General features: G+C 39.8%; 2 protein-coding genes across 4 annotated transcripts in view; one reads left to right on the top strand and one right to left on the bottom strand.

The window, feature by feature from the left end:
- The window catches only part of nckap1 (NCK-associated protein 1), a 30,760-nt gene extending 25,587 nt beyond the window's left edge, over nucleotides 1-5,173 (top strand). For all 3 annotated transcript variants that reach the window (XM_070915527.1, XM_070915528.1, XM_070915529.1), the window contains 4 exons: nucleotides 80-196; nucleotides 1,255-1,364; nucleotides 2,213-2,302; nucleotides 2,677-5,173. In XM_070915527.1, coding sequence (XP_070771628.1) covers nucleotides 80-196; nucleotides 1,255-1,364; nucleotides 2,213-2,302; nucleotides 2,677-2,793 — 434 coding nt within the window. In that variant the 3' untranslated portion in view covers nucleotides 2,794-5,173. The remainder of the gene's footprint in view (nucleotides 1-79; nucleotides 197-1,254; nucleotides 1,365-2,212; nucleotides 2,303-2,676) is intronic.
- A 4,029-nt stretch (nucleotides 5,174-9,202) lies between these two features.
- Nucleotides 9,203-18,100, bottom strand: LOC139294422 (protein phosphatase 1 regulatory subunit 1A-like). The gene is made up of 6 exons (XM_070916317.1): nucleotides 18,020-18,100; nucleotides 15,972-16,029; nucleotides 14,292-14,329; nucleotides 13,828-13,882; nucleotides 11,187-11,390; nucleotides 9,203-9,515 (listed from the first exon to the last, which is right to left on the bottom strand). Exons 1-6 carry the CDS (start codon nucleotides 18,098-18,100, stop codon nucleotides 9,460-9,462), a joined length of 492 nt encoding a protein of 163 aa, XP_070772418.1. The 3' UTR covers nucleotides 9,203-9,459.
- Between the last annotated feature and the right edge of the window lie 372 nt (nucleotides 18,101-18,472).

Genomic DNA, 18,472 nt, shown 5'->3' with positions numbered 1-18,472 from the left:
AAACGTCGTGTCTGAATGACAAACTGCCGTCACTTTAACGGACAGATGAAGATGTTACGTGTGCCATGTGTCTGTGCAGAGAACATCAGTCCAGAGGAGGAGTACAAGATCGCCTGTCTGCTGATGGTGTTTGTGGCAGTTTCCTTGCCGACGCTGGCCAGCAACGTGATGTCACAGTACAGCCCGGCCATAGAAGGTAGGGCGCCATGTTATTATATTGTTTTTGGTGTAGACAGATAATTTTTACTCACTTAAAATCACTTTAAACTCACCTTCTACTCTAAAAAAAAAAAAAATTTGTAAATTGCACACATGAAGTTGTTGAAGAGAAAATGGGGAGAAAACGCAAAAGAGCTGCTGACAATATGTATACATGTTTACTGTAGATTAGTCCCCCGGTAAGTATTATAATACACTGTCAAACTACAGTATGTATGTGCAGCAGTTCAGAGCCTGAGAGCAGTGCAGGAGAAAGCACTACAGGAAACATAATTTACTGCATCAGTGCAAATGACATCGACCTCATGCCCTCAGATTGATTGATTGATTGATTTGTGTGCACGAGAGTTATATCATCATCTTCATTATGTGCACTTTTTAATTTATTAAATTCTAAATACGTTTTTTAAAGGTCAGTTTTGTCAGTGTGACCTGTTTAACCTTATTTGTTGGATGTGTTTGAGTACAAAGATTTATGTAGTTAAATAAACCTGATGTTTGGTGCACACTGTTTAGTTGAGGCTTTTGACATCAAGGTATCAAAGCGATTCGGTACTCAAGGAGAAATTATCAAGACATTGCCTCCTAACAGCCTTGAAATGAAAGGTGCCATTGTTAATAAGCGACATTTGAAAAGGATAATGAGTTGTAATGGGCTCCGCCATTGTTAGTATGCAGACTGCATATTGGCCAGCAATTGGTTTTCCGACAGCACTCTCAATACACGGCGCCAGAGCAGCCACACCAACCATTTTGTGAACTTACAATTGCATGCACACGTTTTATATTCGCACACTTTTTATGCATCTCACACACACACGTAATGGCGGTAATCTGCATGAAATACAAAAATGAAATCCTTACTTTCCCCTGCCGGACTGGTACTTCCAGGTTTTGTATTCTGCTGTGGAAGTCTTAAAGAGCCACGCACGTCACAAATTAAACTGGAGTTAATTGATTTTCAAATGCAGATGATGTCTTCTTGTTCTCTTACTAACTGTGTGTGTGTGTGTGTGTGTTTGCTGCCCCCTACAGGCCACTGCAACAACATCCACTGCCTGGCCAAGGCCATCAACCAGATCGCTGCTGCTCTCTTCACCATCCACAAGGGGAGCATAGAGGACCGCCTGAAAGAGTTCCTGGCTGTAAGATGAGAACATATGATTTCAGTCTTTAACACACACACACACATACATATATATAGTGTATATATATATATATATATACAGTATATGTCCTTTCACCGCAGTCCAGTCACTACTGCAGTTAAACTAAGCAAGTTTACTGCTTACTGACCTGCTGCATGTGCTCGTGGATTGACTGTAACCAGGTTACGACAGTGCGCGCACACAATATTTCCTGGACCCCTGATTTATTGTGTACATGTAAGCGTATTGACTGTAGGGGGTAGTCCCGTTTCCACCCTTCTGTTTTTATGGACAATTTGAGCATTAAAAACAGAGTGGAAATGCCTAAATAAAAGCTGAAATGTCAAAAAAACAGAGTTTGGCTGAGGTGGAACATGTCCTCATACATCCTTATTTTTAATTAAAAAGGACAGAGTTATTGGAGGGGGTACGTAACCACAACATCCCCAGTTGGACCCCAGATGGGGGCACTTTGTTGTGTGTCAGCCCCCTGTGTCACTATAGCAGCTGATAAAAACTCCACAAATTACACAGTAAAAGACACAAATAGGCAGCAAGCAGCAATAAAATGTCATGATGTCTCAGAGGAACTGCAGCTGCATTCATTTGTATCATCCTGTTTAATGTTTTTGCATAAAGTGGAAACGCGCACAAATTCAGATATTTAGCTGACATTTTAGAAAATCACTCAAAATCTATATGGAAAAATAAAAATGAGACAAACATTATTTTTTAACATGTTTTTCTCTGTGTGTGTGTGTGTGTGTGTGTGTGTGTGTGTGTGTGTGTGTGTGTGTGTGTGTGTGTGTGTGTGTGTGTGTGTATGTGTATGTGTGTGTGTGTAGCTGGCCTCGTCCAGCCTGTTGAAGATCGGCCAGGAGACGGACAAGATGACGACGCGTAACAGAGAATCTGTCTACCTGCTGCTGGACATGGTGAGAGAGAAATCTGTTTCTGAGTAACTGATTAGATGCAGGATGAGAAAGCCATTTTCTTGGAGGTATTACTGTGGAAGAAGAGTCCTTTTTGGAAGTGGACCGAGACCCTCCTTTTCAGGTGGTCTCGGTCCGGTTGTTTGGTCTGCACCCAGGTTCAACTCACCTGGCAAATGCACCAGGGTTCGTTTTAACAGGTTAGGTGTTAAAGCACCCTAAGGAGATGTTAAATGTTGAAATGTTGCTTAATAATTTTGATAAGAAGGAAGAATGAACCAACATGATTCAGCTACTGATGCATTAGTAGTGAGACTATTAGAATATTAATATTTCTGTTGTCTAACCGTCTGTCCGTCTTGTCCTTTGTGTTTCAGATTGTGCAGGAGTCTCCCTTCCTGACCATGGACCTGCTGGAGTCCTGTTTCCCCTACGTCTTGCTGCGAAACGCCTACCACGCCGTCTATAAACAGAGCATCAGTGCTAACGCATAGACACACACTGAACACACAGCGAAGGCCTACCATACTGTCTACCATCAGAGCGTCAGCGCACGTATAGAGACGCACACACAGCTACAAATACACTAACAGTATACACTAAATACAAACTAAACACACTAAACTATGCCTACAATGCCTCAACGTACTATTCAGACAAACAAAAAGATATTATTTAAACCACTCTAAATACAGAACAAATTCACGAAACGCCAAAAACAACACTGAAATTAGACAAATATGAACAGAAACAACAACACGTACACACTAGCTGGATGGAGTCGGGGGATCAGTGTCTTTACTTTAATCATTGTACTTTTTCATGATGTTGCCGGGGACCATAACCATAGCAACGCATAATATACCATATGTTTGGTTGGTATAAAAGAACAAAAATATAAATATATAGTATATATATAGTTGACACTAAAATATTATTTTCTTTTGTTCTTTTTCTTTTTGTTTCGATGAAAGATTTGAGATTTTTAGTGGCCAGCTGACGACTTCTATGTGGTGATGGATTTGGATGCTAACTTAGGGAATGCAAATGATTCTGATGTGATGTGGGGTTTGTTTAGGGTTTTATTTTATTTTTATTTTTTTGCTTTTCTGGAGGAGGGCGGGTGAGGAATCCTGTGTTGATAATGAAAGACATGTTGCTTGTTAATGTAAGTTTACACTTCTATACACACACACACTGACAGACATCCTGAGCAGATATAAAGCTACATACACACTAATTATTTCATGAAACTTTTCATAGTGAACACACACACACACACACACACACACACACACACACACACACACACACTCTTGTATAACATGGTGATGTTTTCTTTCTTTTTTTCAAGCTAGTCGTAACATGAACTTTCTGTGGGTAAAGATATAATATCTGTATTCTACTTTGATGTGAACTGACGTCTGTTTTTAATGTTTATGTTTTGTTATTTTTATGATGACGACAATGATGATGACGATTTGCCAAATGTGTTGACACTAAAAATTGTGTATCAGGGCTTGGAAGTGGTGGAGTGTTTGGGTATTAATGGGTGAAATGCCATTTTAAGTGTTTGGAGGGTTTGGACGATAGACGTTCAGAACAGCTCTGTTACCAGAAAGGGGGAGGGGGGGGTTACACGAGAACTTCTACAGTGGGAACAAACTTTAAAAAATACTGCAGTAATACTACGGTATAGGCACGGAGCAGGCGTCCCATCCTGCAACCAGAAACCAGTACTCCTGCAAATATTCCTCTCAGCTGTTGTTAGTCAACTCTCCTGATAACGTAAAGGTCCAGTAGGTGCTACTCTTTTTCTCCAGTGGTGTAAAGTAGAAATGAACAAGCCAGTGCAAAATATAATTTATATGATCTCTTAATTTCTTCTGGCTTCTGAAAAGAAGATGAAACTTTCGTCTTTATGGAGGGGCGTTCTGCTTTTGTGCGTCTTAATTTCTACAGTTGCAGTCTTGTAGTGCTGGCCACCAACGGGCCCTACCGAAGCAGCTGGGGGAATAGTGCCTTGCTCAAAGGCACCTTAACAGCAGCCGTTGAGGGTCCACCATCTGCACGCCGTGGTTTAGATAAATGTGTTAGTACTTAACTTTTAATAGGAGCAATTAAAGTAAATTTAACGGATTCCTCCACAGAGAAACCAGTAAATCATAATTGAGCTCAGACCTGTGAAAGTCTACAAACACCCGGAGCTGCAATAAGACAAAAAATAAATGTATATATACACAGTTGGTGATGTTTTCACTGGATTTGTAAACTGCGGTCGATGGGGCATCCTCAAATGAACTTTCAGTTACATTTTCACGACGGTTGTACGGGACCTTTTAGGACAGACGGACAGACGGACGACTTGCTCAAAGTGCAGTCTGATTTATTTTTCATTTTTTTCATTTTCACAATCAAGACATGGCAAGGGCTACATATTGAGACACATACACAGACCATGCTCCCTTTATGCCAGCCCTCTGCTAATGTATTACTAACACCAGGGCTCTGTCTGAAAGCTCATACTGCATACTATTCAGGACTGTGCTTTTACCGACGACTGTTAAAGTTAAAACCCAGAAGCAGCTGCAGCAGTTTGCAAAGTTGAGTTACATTTACAGTATGTAGCAGGAATACAGAAGAAAATCTAGCAAATGACGTGTCTGCACTTTACAGTAGATTACATGTCTGTTGCTGCTGTATGTTTTAGTCAGTAGTATGCATTATAAGCATGTTTAAGGACAGATCCATGGACACATTCTGCCATTTGATGTGGAATGGTTGCTGTTTTCTTTCTAACCTCTTTTTTGTGTCTCTGATTCCACCGTGTAACTTAAATGACATGAATAAAATAAACTTTAGGGCTGTGTCAGACCTGAGCTGTGAGTGTGTGACGCCGGTTCGTGCACGTGGCCTCGGCTGCTGAGATAAACCAGTAAGTGGTAACACTTCATTTGAACAGACCAGTTTTGATGATTAATGGCCATCAAGTGATTTGATCTTAGAAACAGTGGTGGGTGTAACTAGGTACTGTACTTGAGTACCATTTCGAGGTACTTGTACTTGAATATTTCTATTTTATGCTACTTAATACTTTATATTCCTTTACACAGGCAAATAGTCGGTGGTTACTTTTCAGATTAAGATTTTACAAACGAAACGTTTTTAAAATGTGATGCCGTGTTTTAGATTGAACTACCCAAATGTACATGAAGCAGTTAAAATTAGCTCCACCTCAACCTGCTATAATATTAAAATACTGTTTAAATGTTAATGCATCAATGATAATGACCCAATAATATAACGGTGTAACTCTGACAGGGTCCATTCAGACACGTGAATGCTTTTACTTTTGATACTTTGGGTACATTTTGTTGATAATACGTTAATGCAGTTTTTTTTTTTACTTGTAATTGAGTATTTCTATAGTTTGGCATAGTGTTTTTACTTATGTAAATAATTTGAATACTTATTCCACTACTGCCTATAACTCAATTACTCTGCTTTACAGTGCCACTTGAAAGTAAATTGAGCTATTTCAAACCAAATATCTAAATAGTAATGTTTATACTACAAATACTAGGTCTTGTTTTTTGTGTGGAGCTTTTGTTAATCTAAAAATAAAAACTTATTTTTCCCTGTGCATTACTTAAACACACAGTCAGCTGAGACTGTAAGTATACACTGTACCTGCTCATTGTTACTTCATTATCAACTATTTAATTTTAATTTCACCCAAAATGATTTTATGGCGTCTGTAACAAAATGTGCTCTACTAGAAAATTACAAAAACACGAACATGTGACTTGTGAACAGCAGGCGTGATGAGACCAGGAGCCACCAGGGGGCACCCCGAGGTAACTAGTACCATGATACTGGAATGAAGGAGAAGGCACGTTAAACTTGGACATTTTAATAGCCTACGTTCGACATTATAAGATCTTTTTGTTCTTAAAATCAGTGCTGACATTTTATTGCTGCTGTTGATATTGTAAACCACAAGGATACATACTGCAGATACAGATTAACAGAAGAAAGATAAAAACATGAATCCCCTTACCAGTTGATCCATCGTTGATTCAGTGACAACATATTGAAATAATGTGATTTATTGCCCCATCCAGTTTATTGAAAAATCAAAATATGTGCTGGTCAACTGTAAACTGATATTTCACTTTGTGTATTGCAAATGTCAAAATGTCTGCTTTGCTTCAGAATCGACAACATAGTATTTATTGCATATCTTTTGTATTGTATTCTGATAGCTACAGTATATTTTACAGGTGTTACTGTTAACCGCCTGCATATTCACTCAGCAGACCTTTTGAAAACTTGAGATTAGCTGTGAAGTTGTGTAGTATCAACAGTACTGGATCAGGACTAGTACAAAACCTGCCTTATTTCTACAGGCGAGCCGTCATGTAGCTAGCAGCTAGCAATCATGAAATAATTACTACTTTAAAGTAGAAGTTAGTTAGCTAAGTGCTAAGCTAAGTAATTTATTGTATGTTTTCAATATGGTTTTGAGTAAACTGACACTTCATGGTGACAAAGAAGTAGCTGTGAATTAATTAGCTTAAGCTGTTAGCTAACCAGCTAGCAGGTGTTGGCTACACTGAAGTAGCTAGCAGCTAGCTAGAAGACCAAATATGAAATTGAACATTTAGATTCCTTCTTGTGAGTATTTCTCTAGTGCATACGTTTTTAAATGACAACATTTATGGCATCAATGTTTGTTTGTTCACAGCATCAAGTTACTGTAAAAGGATTGCGAGTTTCCCGCCGTCTGTAAAAATGGCTGCTGTGTGACTGTTTGAGGTTAACTGTTGTTATGGCAGTGAATTATCAGTTTGCTGCTTTGGTTAAAGGGAAAATCATATTCCACCCTATTTAGGAACTAAAACAGGGCAAACTAAGGTACGTTTTACTTTTGGTGAGTATGACGGACGATAGGAGAGTCCGTGACAGTTTGTGTGGAGTCATTCTGAGGCATTACGTGAGGTGAGTCAGCTCTCTGACAGCCGGGCTGTTTCCAGACCAGTTCATTAAGGGTGAAATTGGGAATTGGGAATTTCTTTACGTACTACTAATTAAACGTTAACTGCTGTCTCAATAAACTGCACAGAGGTCAACTCTCCCCCTGATCGATGTCTTGTCATGTAGGTGCTACGCTTGAGTTGGACGCCAGAGTCTGTCGGTTTGTTCAGAATATCAAAGATGGATTCGCCGCCTCCTGTGTGCTGAGATTTCAGTCGTCCTGAGGGTTGGCTTCCTCCTCGTCCTCCTCGGGTACAGAAACTTTCAGCTTACCTACACACACACACACACACAAACGTGACCCATATTAAACTATATTGAATTAATAAATGAATGAATATTTGTTTATGCAACAAGACAGTACTTACATTACCTGCAGAGGCAAGAGAAGATACAGTGTTGAAAAGTAACTACATACATACAATTTTGAGGTACTTGTACTTTACCTGAGTAATTCCATTTTCTGCTTCTTTATACTTCACCTCCACTACATTGATTTTAAAGCTTTAGTTACTTTGCAGATTCATATTATTGACACTAAATCAACTAATGAATTATGATGTATTATTATTATGGATTAAGCTACCCAGCAGAATATAAAGTCATAAAAATCAACTCCACATTTGCCAGCTGCAACATTAAAGTTATTTACACATTAATGCACCAATAGTTATAATACAGTAATATAATGTAATCTGCATGATGAGTACTTTTACTAACAGAGAATTTCTACACTGTGGTTTTACTATTTTTACTTGAGTAAAAGATCGGAGTACTTCTTCCACCACTGCTCAGATATAAACATGTTGTGAAATATTCTTTCATCATCATAATATTTTATCAGAGTGAATCTTTTGCTGCTAAAATCCTTCATAATTGTTTTTTTTCATTCTTTACAATAACACCTTTTTCAGCCTTGCAGACCCCTACCTCTACCCCCACCCTCCAACCCCACCCCACCATATACCCATACACCACACCACAGCCACCAGCTTGAAATGAAAATGAAGTAAAGTGATGGCAAAGAAAGACAAACTAAAATGAAAGCATCCTCATCCACACCACATGTACACAAACACGAACTGCAATGGTAGAGAACTTTTACAAAATAAAACAGAGGAACTGTTGGCAGTAAAGGGTGAAGAAGAGCAGTCCTCTAATGAATCCTGCTGCATGTTGGACGCAGCACCAAAAGGAAATACCTGCTAAATCCTTGAAGAAGAGCAGGAAACAGGCCAAAATAAAACATAAATTCAGTTTGTCTATGATAGAAAGCAAGAAATGAATCACTTTAAAACGATTTAATCCAAGTTATTGATGGATTGAAAAGCTATTATAATAGATCCCATTTCTTTTTCCGTCTTGCAGCACATCCCGTCTGTGGTATGTGATAAAAACACTGGGACACATGTTGTATAAACCACACACTCATTCACAAACACACTTATAGAGACATTTCAGCTGTTAATGCAGTGGTGCCGGGGGATGTTGATCTCCACACAGCAGGGTCACACAGATCTGAGGAAGGCAGGCATGTAATGCTATTTACTGCTGCATAAATGCTGCACACAAACAAAGCAATGTCCTTTCTAAAACCTTTTTTTATTCTTTTTAATCTTGTACTCTTAATGTTTTAATCTCTTAATGGTTGTCCCAGCGCTCTCTTCTGCCTCCCTTGGGTTTAGCTTTACTGCAGTTAATTTGACTCCTACATGTTGTCATCATGTTTTCCTTTTGTTTGTCATGGGAGTGAACATGAAGCAAACCCCCAAATACTACCAAACTTTTTTGCATAAAAATAGAGAATTTAAAACTATTCAGAAAGACTTTCACTAAAGGATAAAGAATACTCAGACATTCAGTAAGTGTTTCAATATAATACATCTTTATTCACAAGCAAAACCTCACCAACGTCACCTACAGGCATTTAACTTTAGACTGATTTAAGACATTTAACTAAACTCTTTATGTGTTTGTGTGTGTGCGTGAAAGAGAGGGAGAGCTGTATTTATGTGTGGCACGAGAGTGAAGCGGCGTGTTAATGGGATCAGATGAGCAGCAGTGAGTAAGAGGGAAGAGTTGGTTATTGAGAGACAAAGAAATTAAAATGTGAGCGAAGGTGGTTATCGGGAGACGGAGTCCGGACTGGACGCTTCCTGTTTGTGGTCACATGACAAATCTGAGAAAGAGGGAGAGAGGGGGGGGAGGAGGAGGTGAGGGAGGGGAGGTAAAAGAGGACAGGAAAGTGAAAGATCATGCAAAGCCACAGGAGGAGGGAAGACGAGAGAGGAGAGACAGAGGAGTTAGTGCTGTTAGTAGTCAAGAGTTTTACAGAACAAAGAGTTTTTATGGAAATATAAATCTAGACTGAAGTATTCGTAACAGTATTTCTGTCTATTACAGTATTAGTAACAGACAGTGTGTCAGTGTTTATTTTTCAAAGATTGCGCATCAACATGTAATGACTTTTGTTGCATTCATCAGTGTTTGATTTAATATCAGTATCAGAAATACTTTATTGATCCCCGGGGGGGGGGGAAATTACACCTAATGACTGATTCAGTTATTATAGTTATGCACCCAGAGTCTCCTTTCAGCTCTGAACCTGCTAGATGTTCAAACTTTGTCTATGTGGTGCTGCACAGGTGGTGTAATGTAACCAAGTATATTTCTTTCTTTAAGTATAAATTTGAGGTACTTGTACTTTACTTGAGTCTCTTTCATGCTTTATTCTTCTACTCCACTACAATTCAGAAGGAAATGTTGTACTCACTAGTTACTTCACAAATCAAAACATTTCCACACAAAACATACTAAGAGCTTATAAAATGTTTGTGTATATATGTTACAACATTTCATGGTTCCAGCTTCTCAAATGTGAGGATTTGCCGCTTTTCCCTCAAGCAAAGAATCAATCAATGAATGGAGGAAATAATCAGCAGATTAATACATAATGAAAATAATAATTATAGTCCGACGCAAAAAAGTTAAGAATGAGCGCCACCTCAACCAACTACAACGGTAAAAGGCTGCTGAGTACTTTTAATTTTAATACTTAATTTTAATTACTTAAGTAATATTTTCAATGCATTAATAATATGAAAAGAAAGAATATTTATGAAAGAGTACTGTTAGTGTGGTATTAATACTTTTACTTCAGTAAAGGATCTGAGTACTTCCTCCCCCGCTGGTGAACAGTTGCTTTATCAGGGCTTGTTTGCTGCCTGCAGTGGTTGATAAGAGCCGCTCAGACGCAACAAAGAGCTTAAAGAAACTAAAATGCTCCTTAAAGCTGCAGAATTGTATTTAAACGAAAGAGCAAACTCTTTGCATTATAGAGATTTCCATTCAAGCCCAGCTAACTTGACTAACAGACAAATCTCCCAAAAACCTCTATATTTATTTATCCAGATGTTTGTTTTTTATGTGAACTGTCGGCTTCAGTTAGTCGCTTAGTAAATTTTATTATTACACTTTTAATTCATTTGAATAGAATTGAGAAAAAATATTTGTTCTTATTTGGTAACTAAGTTTTGTGGAAATGTACTTGAGAAAAATAATACAGTTGTTATTCAGAATGATTTTGTCAATGAAATTAACACGTGTGTGTGTGTGTGTGTGTGTGTGTATGTGTATTTGGTGTGTGTAAGGCCAAAAGTATACTCCAAATAACTTAAAAAAAAATAATAGCACAATGCTTTGTGAGACAAACATTGAAATTCAGTGTGAAAATTATATCATATTATGAGTTGCTTGCTGTATATTTTTGTTTTATTAGATTAGATTAGATTTATTTTGGAGTATACTGCTGGCCAAAGTGTGTACGTTTTTCTGTCTGAAAACAGTTTACCGCCTGAACTGTTGCTCTCTGCCACTCCTCTCTCCTGATTGGCTAACAGCAGACTCGCCTCATTCCCATTGGCTTCCTCTGGCCCATTGTGATTGGCCCACAGGGAAGCGGTGGCATAGAGCTGTGCCGTGATTGGGCTCAGCTGGCCGTCTGTGTCACAGAGCCCCGCCCCGAGAAGGTGTTGCTCCACCCCCAGCTGAAGCTCTGAGGAGAGAAGAGCACCTCTAGTGGAGAGACGCTTCAACTACACTAGACGTGTCGCAGAGCGGAAGAAGCCCAAAACAACCAAACTAAAATCAATTTGTAATTCAAAAACTGGGAGAATATCCAAACTGAAACTGAGCGAGAAAACTAGAAGACAAAAAAATCCAACTGAAGATTAGCAAGTAGCTTTCCCTGACATCTTATATTAAACATAAATATCCCACTCAGCTGGGAGCTTCGGGGGGGAATTTGTTTCGCAGATTGTTTAGGGACAAAGGTTCCTGATTTACTAAACAAAATCCTCTGCTATCAAACTCCAGTGTTGTTCTGTGGTAAATATCCAAGGACCCAAACAAAAAGAGCCGTGGCTCTATGAACAACCAGTGCCTCTTGGATCAGTGTTAAATTCAGTTTGATTTGTAGATGTCTGTCTAAACGCTGCGTCATGACCCAGAAGAGGCTAAATATTTACGTAAAGTCTGCTTAAAAACAACGTTTCGCCTTCAATATTCAATAAACCTGATCACAAAAACCACAGTGTGAGAATAAAACCTGACGAGATTAATAAATAAAGCGCACTTTTTTTTTTCTTCTGCTCCTTCAGTATGTAAATGCAAGCATTTGGTGCATAGGCAGTTATTCATGAGGCTATTAGCTAACTGGCCTACACACACACACACACACACACACACTCACTCACTCAGACGGGATCAATAAAAGAAAAGCTTTTACTGTCTCCACTTCCCGGAACCAACTCAGTGCTGCACTCACTAACAGAGAGCTCCACACACACACTTACATGCACTTACATGTTGTTTTCCTTTCTTTTCCCCTAAAAAAACCTGCACCTTTTCCTACAGACTCATTGAAATACAGCTTTCTGTCCCACACACACGTGGTCGAAGTCAAACACAGAGCTTCTGTAGAGAATACGAAGGCTTTGCTAAGTCAGCCGCTCTAAACTGCTGCCTCCGACCCCGTAACACTTTTATAAATTATTCAGAACAGGCGATGATAACAAAATGACAACAACAACCAAGTCTTTTAAAAGACAAAAGCCATCAGACAGGTGCTCTGTGGACGTACTGTGGATCAAATCTGAGCTCTGTGGTCAAGTAAAGAAGCTCCTCAAGAGATCACTACTGTGTTCACTATTGCAGAGACAATATATAACTTACATATCCTGCACACCCAAAGGTAAACGCACACTACTACTACTACCAATAAAAAAGTAACGATAAGGAAACCCCACTAAATAATAGTAATAAACTAATTTTCATGCCATAAAACTAAGTGTCTCCTGCTGTCTGCATTAGCCAGACAAACACACACCCTCATGCCATTTACTAGATGCTATAATTAATGTAAAAGTCAACATATGACAGGTTTATTTATATAGATAAGGAGAGTTTGACGTAATGATGAATGATGTTCATGTTCATGTTTCACATCCATTGTTTTTGGGTGGAGGCATAAATCTCTGAATTGGAAATATTAGACACAGAACAAGAACAAGTGCATTTAAGAAACCAAACCATCAGAAGTAACCGCTGTACACCCCCCACCCCCACACCCACCCCCGCCTGCCAGCTGAGCCTGCTGATCTGACACTGAAAAATGTTGAAGACTAAAAAAAACAAAAGTGGGAGTAAAACCAGAAATAGCTACAGATAACACAGAGATAGAAAAACAAGGTGCAATAAACAAAACAAACAGAACTTCCATACAAAAAAACAAACATATAGAAACCGTGAAACTGAGGAGAGGAAGGGGGAGACTGGTGTGTGCACAGCTGCAACAAAACCTCCAGTACATGACAGTACAGACCTCAAAGTACATCAGTAGAAATTCTTACTGAAGTATCCTGTGACTTTAGAGGATCTTTGGCTCTGAACAAAGAACATGTATTTGTTTATATACTGAATGAAGAAGTGTGGGTAACTATGTGATATGTAGCTTAAATCATGTTTCCCAACAACGTGCTGATTGTTGGCTCGGTCCCGCCTTAAATCAACATCTAATGACTGAAGGACAAAAGATGGATTCAGAGATCTCAGTGAGTTTGAAAAGACGCCAACAGTGGACCGCTTCTCTTCTCTTTTCATTTACAGGCACTTCTGCAAAGTAAAAACTCGTAATATGTTTTCAGTTTGTATTTTAAATGCCTGTTGCGGTGTCTTTGTTGTTTCTGGCGTTATTTACTGCAAACATCTCATCTCATTTTCCCATGTTAGAGGCATTTCATGGTGATTCACTGGAGGAAACAGCAGATTGCAGAAGGACCTGAGATGCACCAAGTAAATCCTGCTCATAATCCCTTCCTCAAGGGGAAATGGATTTCTCCGGCTTTCCTTTCACAGAGCATCTTTTACACATTTTCAGACTTTGTGCACGTTAAAGTCCTGTGAGACCAGGCTGAAAATGGTCCTGTGTTTACCTTTCATGGTGGGCGGGGCGTAGGTGCTCTGCTTCCTCTGAGAGGCATCTGAAGCCTGCAGAACAGAAAGAAAGAACACGTTATAACCTGATTTAACACAGTCCATAAGCCACAAGCGGTCCAAACGGCACTTTTTTTAAAAATGCTAAGAAGTTGATTCATCATTGTAACAAGAAGTTTCAGTAAATGATGATGATGAAGACAAGCAATGTGCTTATAAACATAATGTAAAAACAGTTCTGTTGCTTATACATAAAAATGAATATCCAATAGGAGACCATTTCATTTCATCACAACATCGACTTCCCAGACAAGCCATCATTCATCTGGCAGGTTGTCTGTCCCCCTTTGTGTCTTTATGTGTCCTTTGATTGGAAGCTCATTCTTTGACACTGGTGTTTACCTGCTGGTGTGTTTCCCCACTCCTCCCTGCATCTGTAGGTAGAAACAACGTTTTTACAAACCTGTGACTCTCCGCTGGCGTTGTGTTGATCTCCAACATCTGCAGGAGAGACGAGACAACAGCTCTGAGCGCTCTCCCTTTTTATCGATTTGTCACTAGCTCACTTTTATTTTAAGTTTATGGCGCACCACCGTTCACAAATCTGCACGACGGATGTTTTTCAGCCCCACAAGCGAGAGCTCGGGGATCTGATAGTGTCTGTGTTAGTGGGTCTGTTCCTAAATCAGTTCAAACCACGTGGGTCTGGTTTGGTAGTGGGCCTTAACAGTCTTGGTTCCTCTGTGGCCTGAAGCTGTGCTGTGATCATCACGCAGCTTTTAGATAAACTCCATATGATCAGAACAGCACTGTTGCGGGGCAGGAAGTCCTGGAATCAGTATTGAGAAATCACCTTTTTAACACCTGCAGGTGATTATAGTCTCTTTTAATAAAGGGGCCGTTGACTCAGCGGTTACTGGGCCAGATGCTGAGACTTCTGGCTTTCCGAATACCCTTTGTTCTTCAACAATAGTTTATTAACTTTCTTTAACTCACTCCCTCGCTACTGTTGAGTCCCATGAAATAATCTCCTAAAACAGCTGGGCACTGTAGTTTTGGAAAATAAAAAGTAAATAGTGCGTTTGTTGGGGACTATTTTCAGCTGCGGATTAATCCACATTTGTTGCTTTAGTGGGTATTTCCAGCAGCAGGATGGTGTATGTGTGGGAGTCAAAATAAACTACAATGGGTGTGTGTGTGTGTGTTTTCATGGTAATGAAGGCACATATCACCCACTCCCAAATTCCAAAACTCCCCTCCAGCTCAATATTGATGTTTTGAATCTCAGCCGTTTTGAAAACACCAACTGTGAGCTGTAACAAGATTTCTGGCTCTGAGGGAAATAAAACAAGCTCGGGGGATTTATCGTTAAGAGAGACCAAACATGATTCCCAGAGGTTGCCAGTAGAAGTCAGTAAATCGTACATTACTTACTTTGAGAAAACATCAGCATGTGTCGAAGACAAAACGCAAAATCCTGAAAACAATTCAACTCAACTCGAGACACAACATCTGCACTTTTGTCATGGTGATCTTTGTTTCAAGGCTAAGAACACACGGCCACTTCTTGTTGTAACAGCTGCCAGCTGCTTTTCACTCTGCACAGTGACTGTCAGTGGTATGTTGCTGAAAAATAAGACTGAAAATCTCTGAAATTTGGTGCACAAATCAACCGTTGGCCACTTTCTGAGAGAGAAAATATATTTATATATAATTCTGTGGATTGATTTCTCTCTTAAAATTGAAGATACTGAAATGTTTGTGTCCTGTCCATGTTTATGTTTCCAGTCTTCCTGCTGTGTTTGATACCAACGTTCTTGTTCTCTGATTTCTTTGAGAAAATAAGAAATGGCTGCTTGAAAACACCTCAGGCTGCAGAGCTTTTATACAACCATACTGGAACCAGCCTCAGTGAGCACAAAATGGAATCAGGCCGCTTATTCAATCAGTCAGTTCCTGTGCAGAGGGATTTATAAGAGCTGAGAGCCAACGCACACACGCACACTCTCTTTAGGCATCCATCAGCCCAGTCTGAACACTGAGATCACTTACCAAAAGCTGCAGCACAAATCTAATTAAGGTTCCATTATAGCTGCCACTTTTCAGCTGTCTCCCCCCCCCCCCCCGTCTCTCTCTCTCTCACCTGTGCCAGGTTGTCTGTAGATCTGCAGAGTGGCAGGAGTTGGTCTTCTGCGACGGATCTGAGGTAAACACACAAACAAACACATATTTTCATTGTGGCTCCTTGACTTCCCTCAGCTCTCTGCTCCGACATGCAAACCTGGAAACCTTTAAGGCCACTTGACTTACCGTCAAACTCACCTGCCATGCGGCTGGTTCAACACTTCTGTTTGTTTTAATCCTCTCATTGCAGTCTGCTGCTTCACTGCCATTGTTTAGCAACGTTTTATCTCTGCCTGTTTTAATTTGTGTTCAGTTTTAATGGTTGGTTGGTTTTGCTGTTGTTGTTGTTGTTGTTTGTAAAGCGTGATGAGACACTCATGTATGATAATGAACGTTAAATACATTTTGCCACGACTTGACTGCTGTCCCAGTAATTAGACTTTAAAAACACAAAATTCAGCTCACTTTCTAAATAAAAGTTAATTAGAACTGCCAACTGGAACTAACTGTCCCAGTTCTTACACTGTAAAAGCACTCTCCTGCGTATTTGTGTAAACTTAATTGAGAGCATGTAATTATCTGCCTGAATACTTAAAGCTCTGTTTTATTACTCAAAATGCCTCTTAAAAAAATAACCATCCACTTACAGCTTTAGTACCTACCTGAAAATCACAACTTTCCCACATTTTAAATTAATTTTCCCAACAGTAACATGAGAAACGTGACCTGTAGTGATTTACAGACACTTTTTACTGACTATTCTAATACTTCTTACAAGGATCGCTTGTACAGCCGAAATAACTACATAAACCAACGGAGCTGATGTAAAGATTGGACCCACTGTTCCTTAAAAGAAACTGAAGAAAAACAGCTCCCGGACGACGGGAACAACGCTGCCACACTGCGGGAATGTAAATGTTCATCGTCATCCTGGAGCGGAGACTTTACAAGATGGTATCTCATAAAACCATTGCTAAGATTTATCTTTCTGGACATGCTGGCGGTTTCCAACACAGGGGCTCCCCAAACAGCCACAGAGGGGCCCTAATCTGTCACCGTTCATTACCAGCTTCCTTAGAAAATGAACAACTTCCGGTTTCCATCAACTAAACAGTTCATAAAGACGTCAGCAAAGCAAAGACCAGTATCCACGCTCAGGCCTTACAGGGACTTTTAACTCCCTGAAGGAACGTTTAAGCTTGTATGAAAGACCAGCTTCTGTTTCTTTTTACTGGCGGAGCCATTCAGAATCAGTTAAAGGAAAATTACACTTCAGATACTCTTTACATGTTATTCATCTTTACTTTTCAGAAGATAAATGGGCCTTTCTATCGCTCTGCCTGGCTTTCCCACTTTTACTTAAGGTCAGTTAAGATAGTCAGTGATGTCCCAGAATATGTTTCCCAGAATGCCTTTCAACACCCCCCCAAGAGAACGGGCGTGAACTTGTTGCAATCAGCTGCAGATCTACCGTGACAGGAGTGAATTTAATGCAAACGATGTCACTTGACGTCTCTGGATGGTCACATTTACATCAGCAGCCACTTGTACAAGGAAAAGCACATGAATAAAAACATTTGTGATTATTGGAAGACAAGGACATGTTTTGAGAAATGTACACTGAAAATACAGTAAATATGTCAGGAATGCAGAACGAAACACCGCTGGGTGTGTTTTTATTTTAGGGTGGGTTTCCCCTTTAATCCTTCATACCATCTGCTTTCAAACGCACAAATACTAACAATGCTACACAAATATTAATAAAACCCTTTGCCAATAGACATGAAAACAAACCAGCCTGCAAAACACTCAAATGTGTCACATGCACATCTGCTCAAATATGACGGACCCATTAAACACACATGCTGTCACCCAGATACACCAACAGCAGATATCATGAGACCGACTTATGCACACATGCTGGTCTGCACCCACACATAGAAAATTCCAGACAAGACTCACAAGATCACAGATAGAAGCCCCATTCAGCCCTCACATGCATGAACCCACACTGCCCCCCCCCCCCCACACACACACTCTGTTACACACATGTTCGGATACACTCACATGTTCGGCTGCCTGTGGGTCCAGCTGTCCCTGCAGCGGGGGCACCGCAAACTGGATCTTCTTCGGACTGCCGGGCTCCATTATTACTGACTGAGAGATAGAAAGAAAGACGGACAGAAAAAGAGAGAGAGTGTGTGTGTGTGTGTGTGTGTGTGTGTGTCAAGGAGGGAGGGAGTAGAGAGGGAGGGAGTGGTCTTCTTTTGGCCGATGGGGTCCATTATCACTAATTGACAGACTTAGAGAGAGAGAGAATAGTAGCCTAGTCACTGCAGCATTTTCTAAAACATACACTCTGATGCAGAAGTAATAGTGTAATAATGTCAGACGAGAGTTCATTTCTTGTCTTTTTTATTCTGCACTGTAGTAACCAAAATATGAAATAACATACAGTTGTGTTCAGTCTGATTCCTCATGATTACGACGGCTTAAATGTACAGCTTTCATCGTGCTGCT

Source organism: Enoplosus armatus, chromosome 12 (assembly GCF_043641665.1).
Source record: "Enoplosus armatus isolate fEnoArm2 chromosome 12, fEnoArm2.hap1, whole genome shotgun sequence".
NCBI classification, from domain to species: domain Eukaryota; kingdom Metazoa; phylum Chordata; class Actinopteri; order Centrarchiformes; family Enoplosidae; genus Enoplosus; species Enoplosus armatus.
The sequence above is the reverse complement of the archived record's forward strand: the minus strand, read 5'-3'. Positions and strand labels throughout refer to the sequence as shown.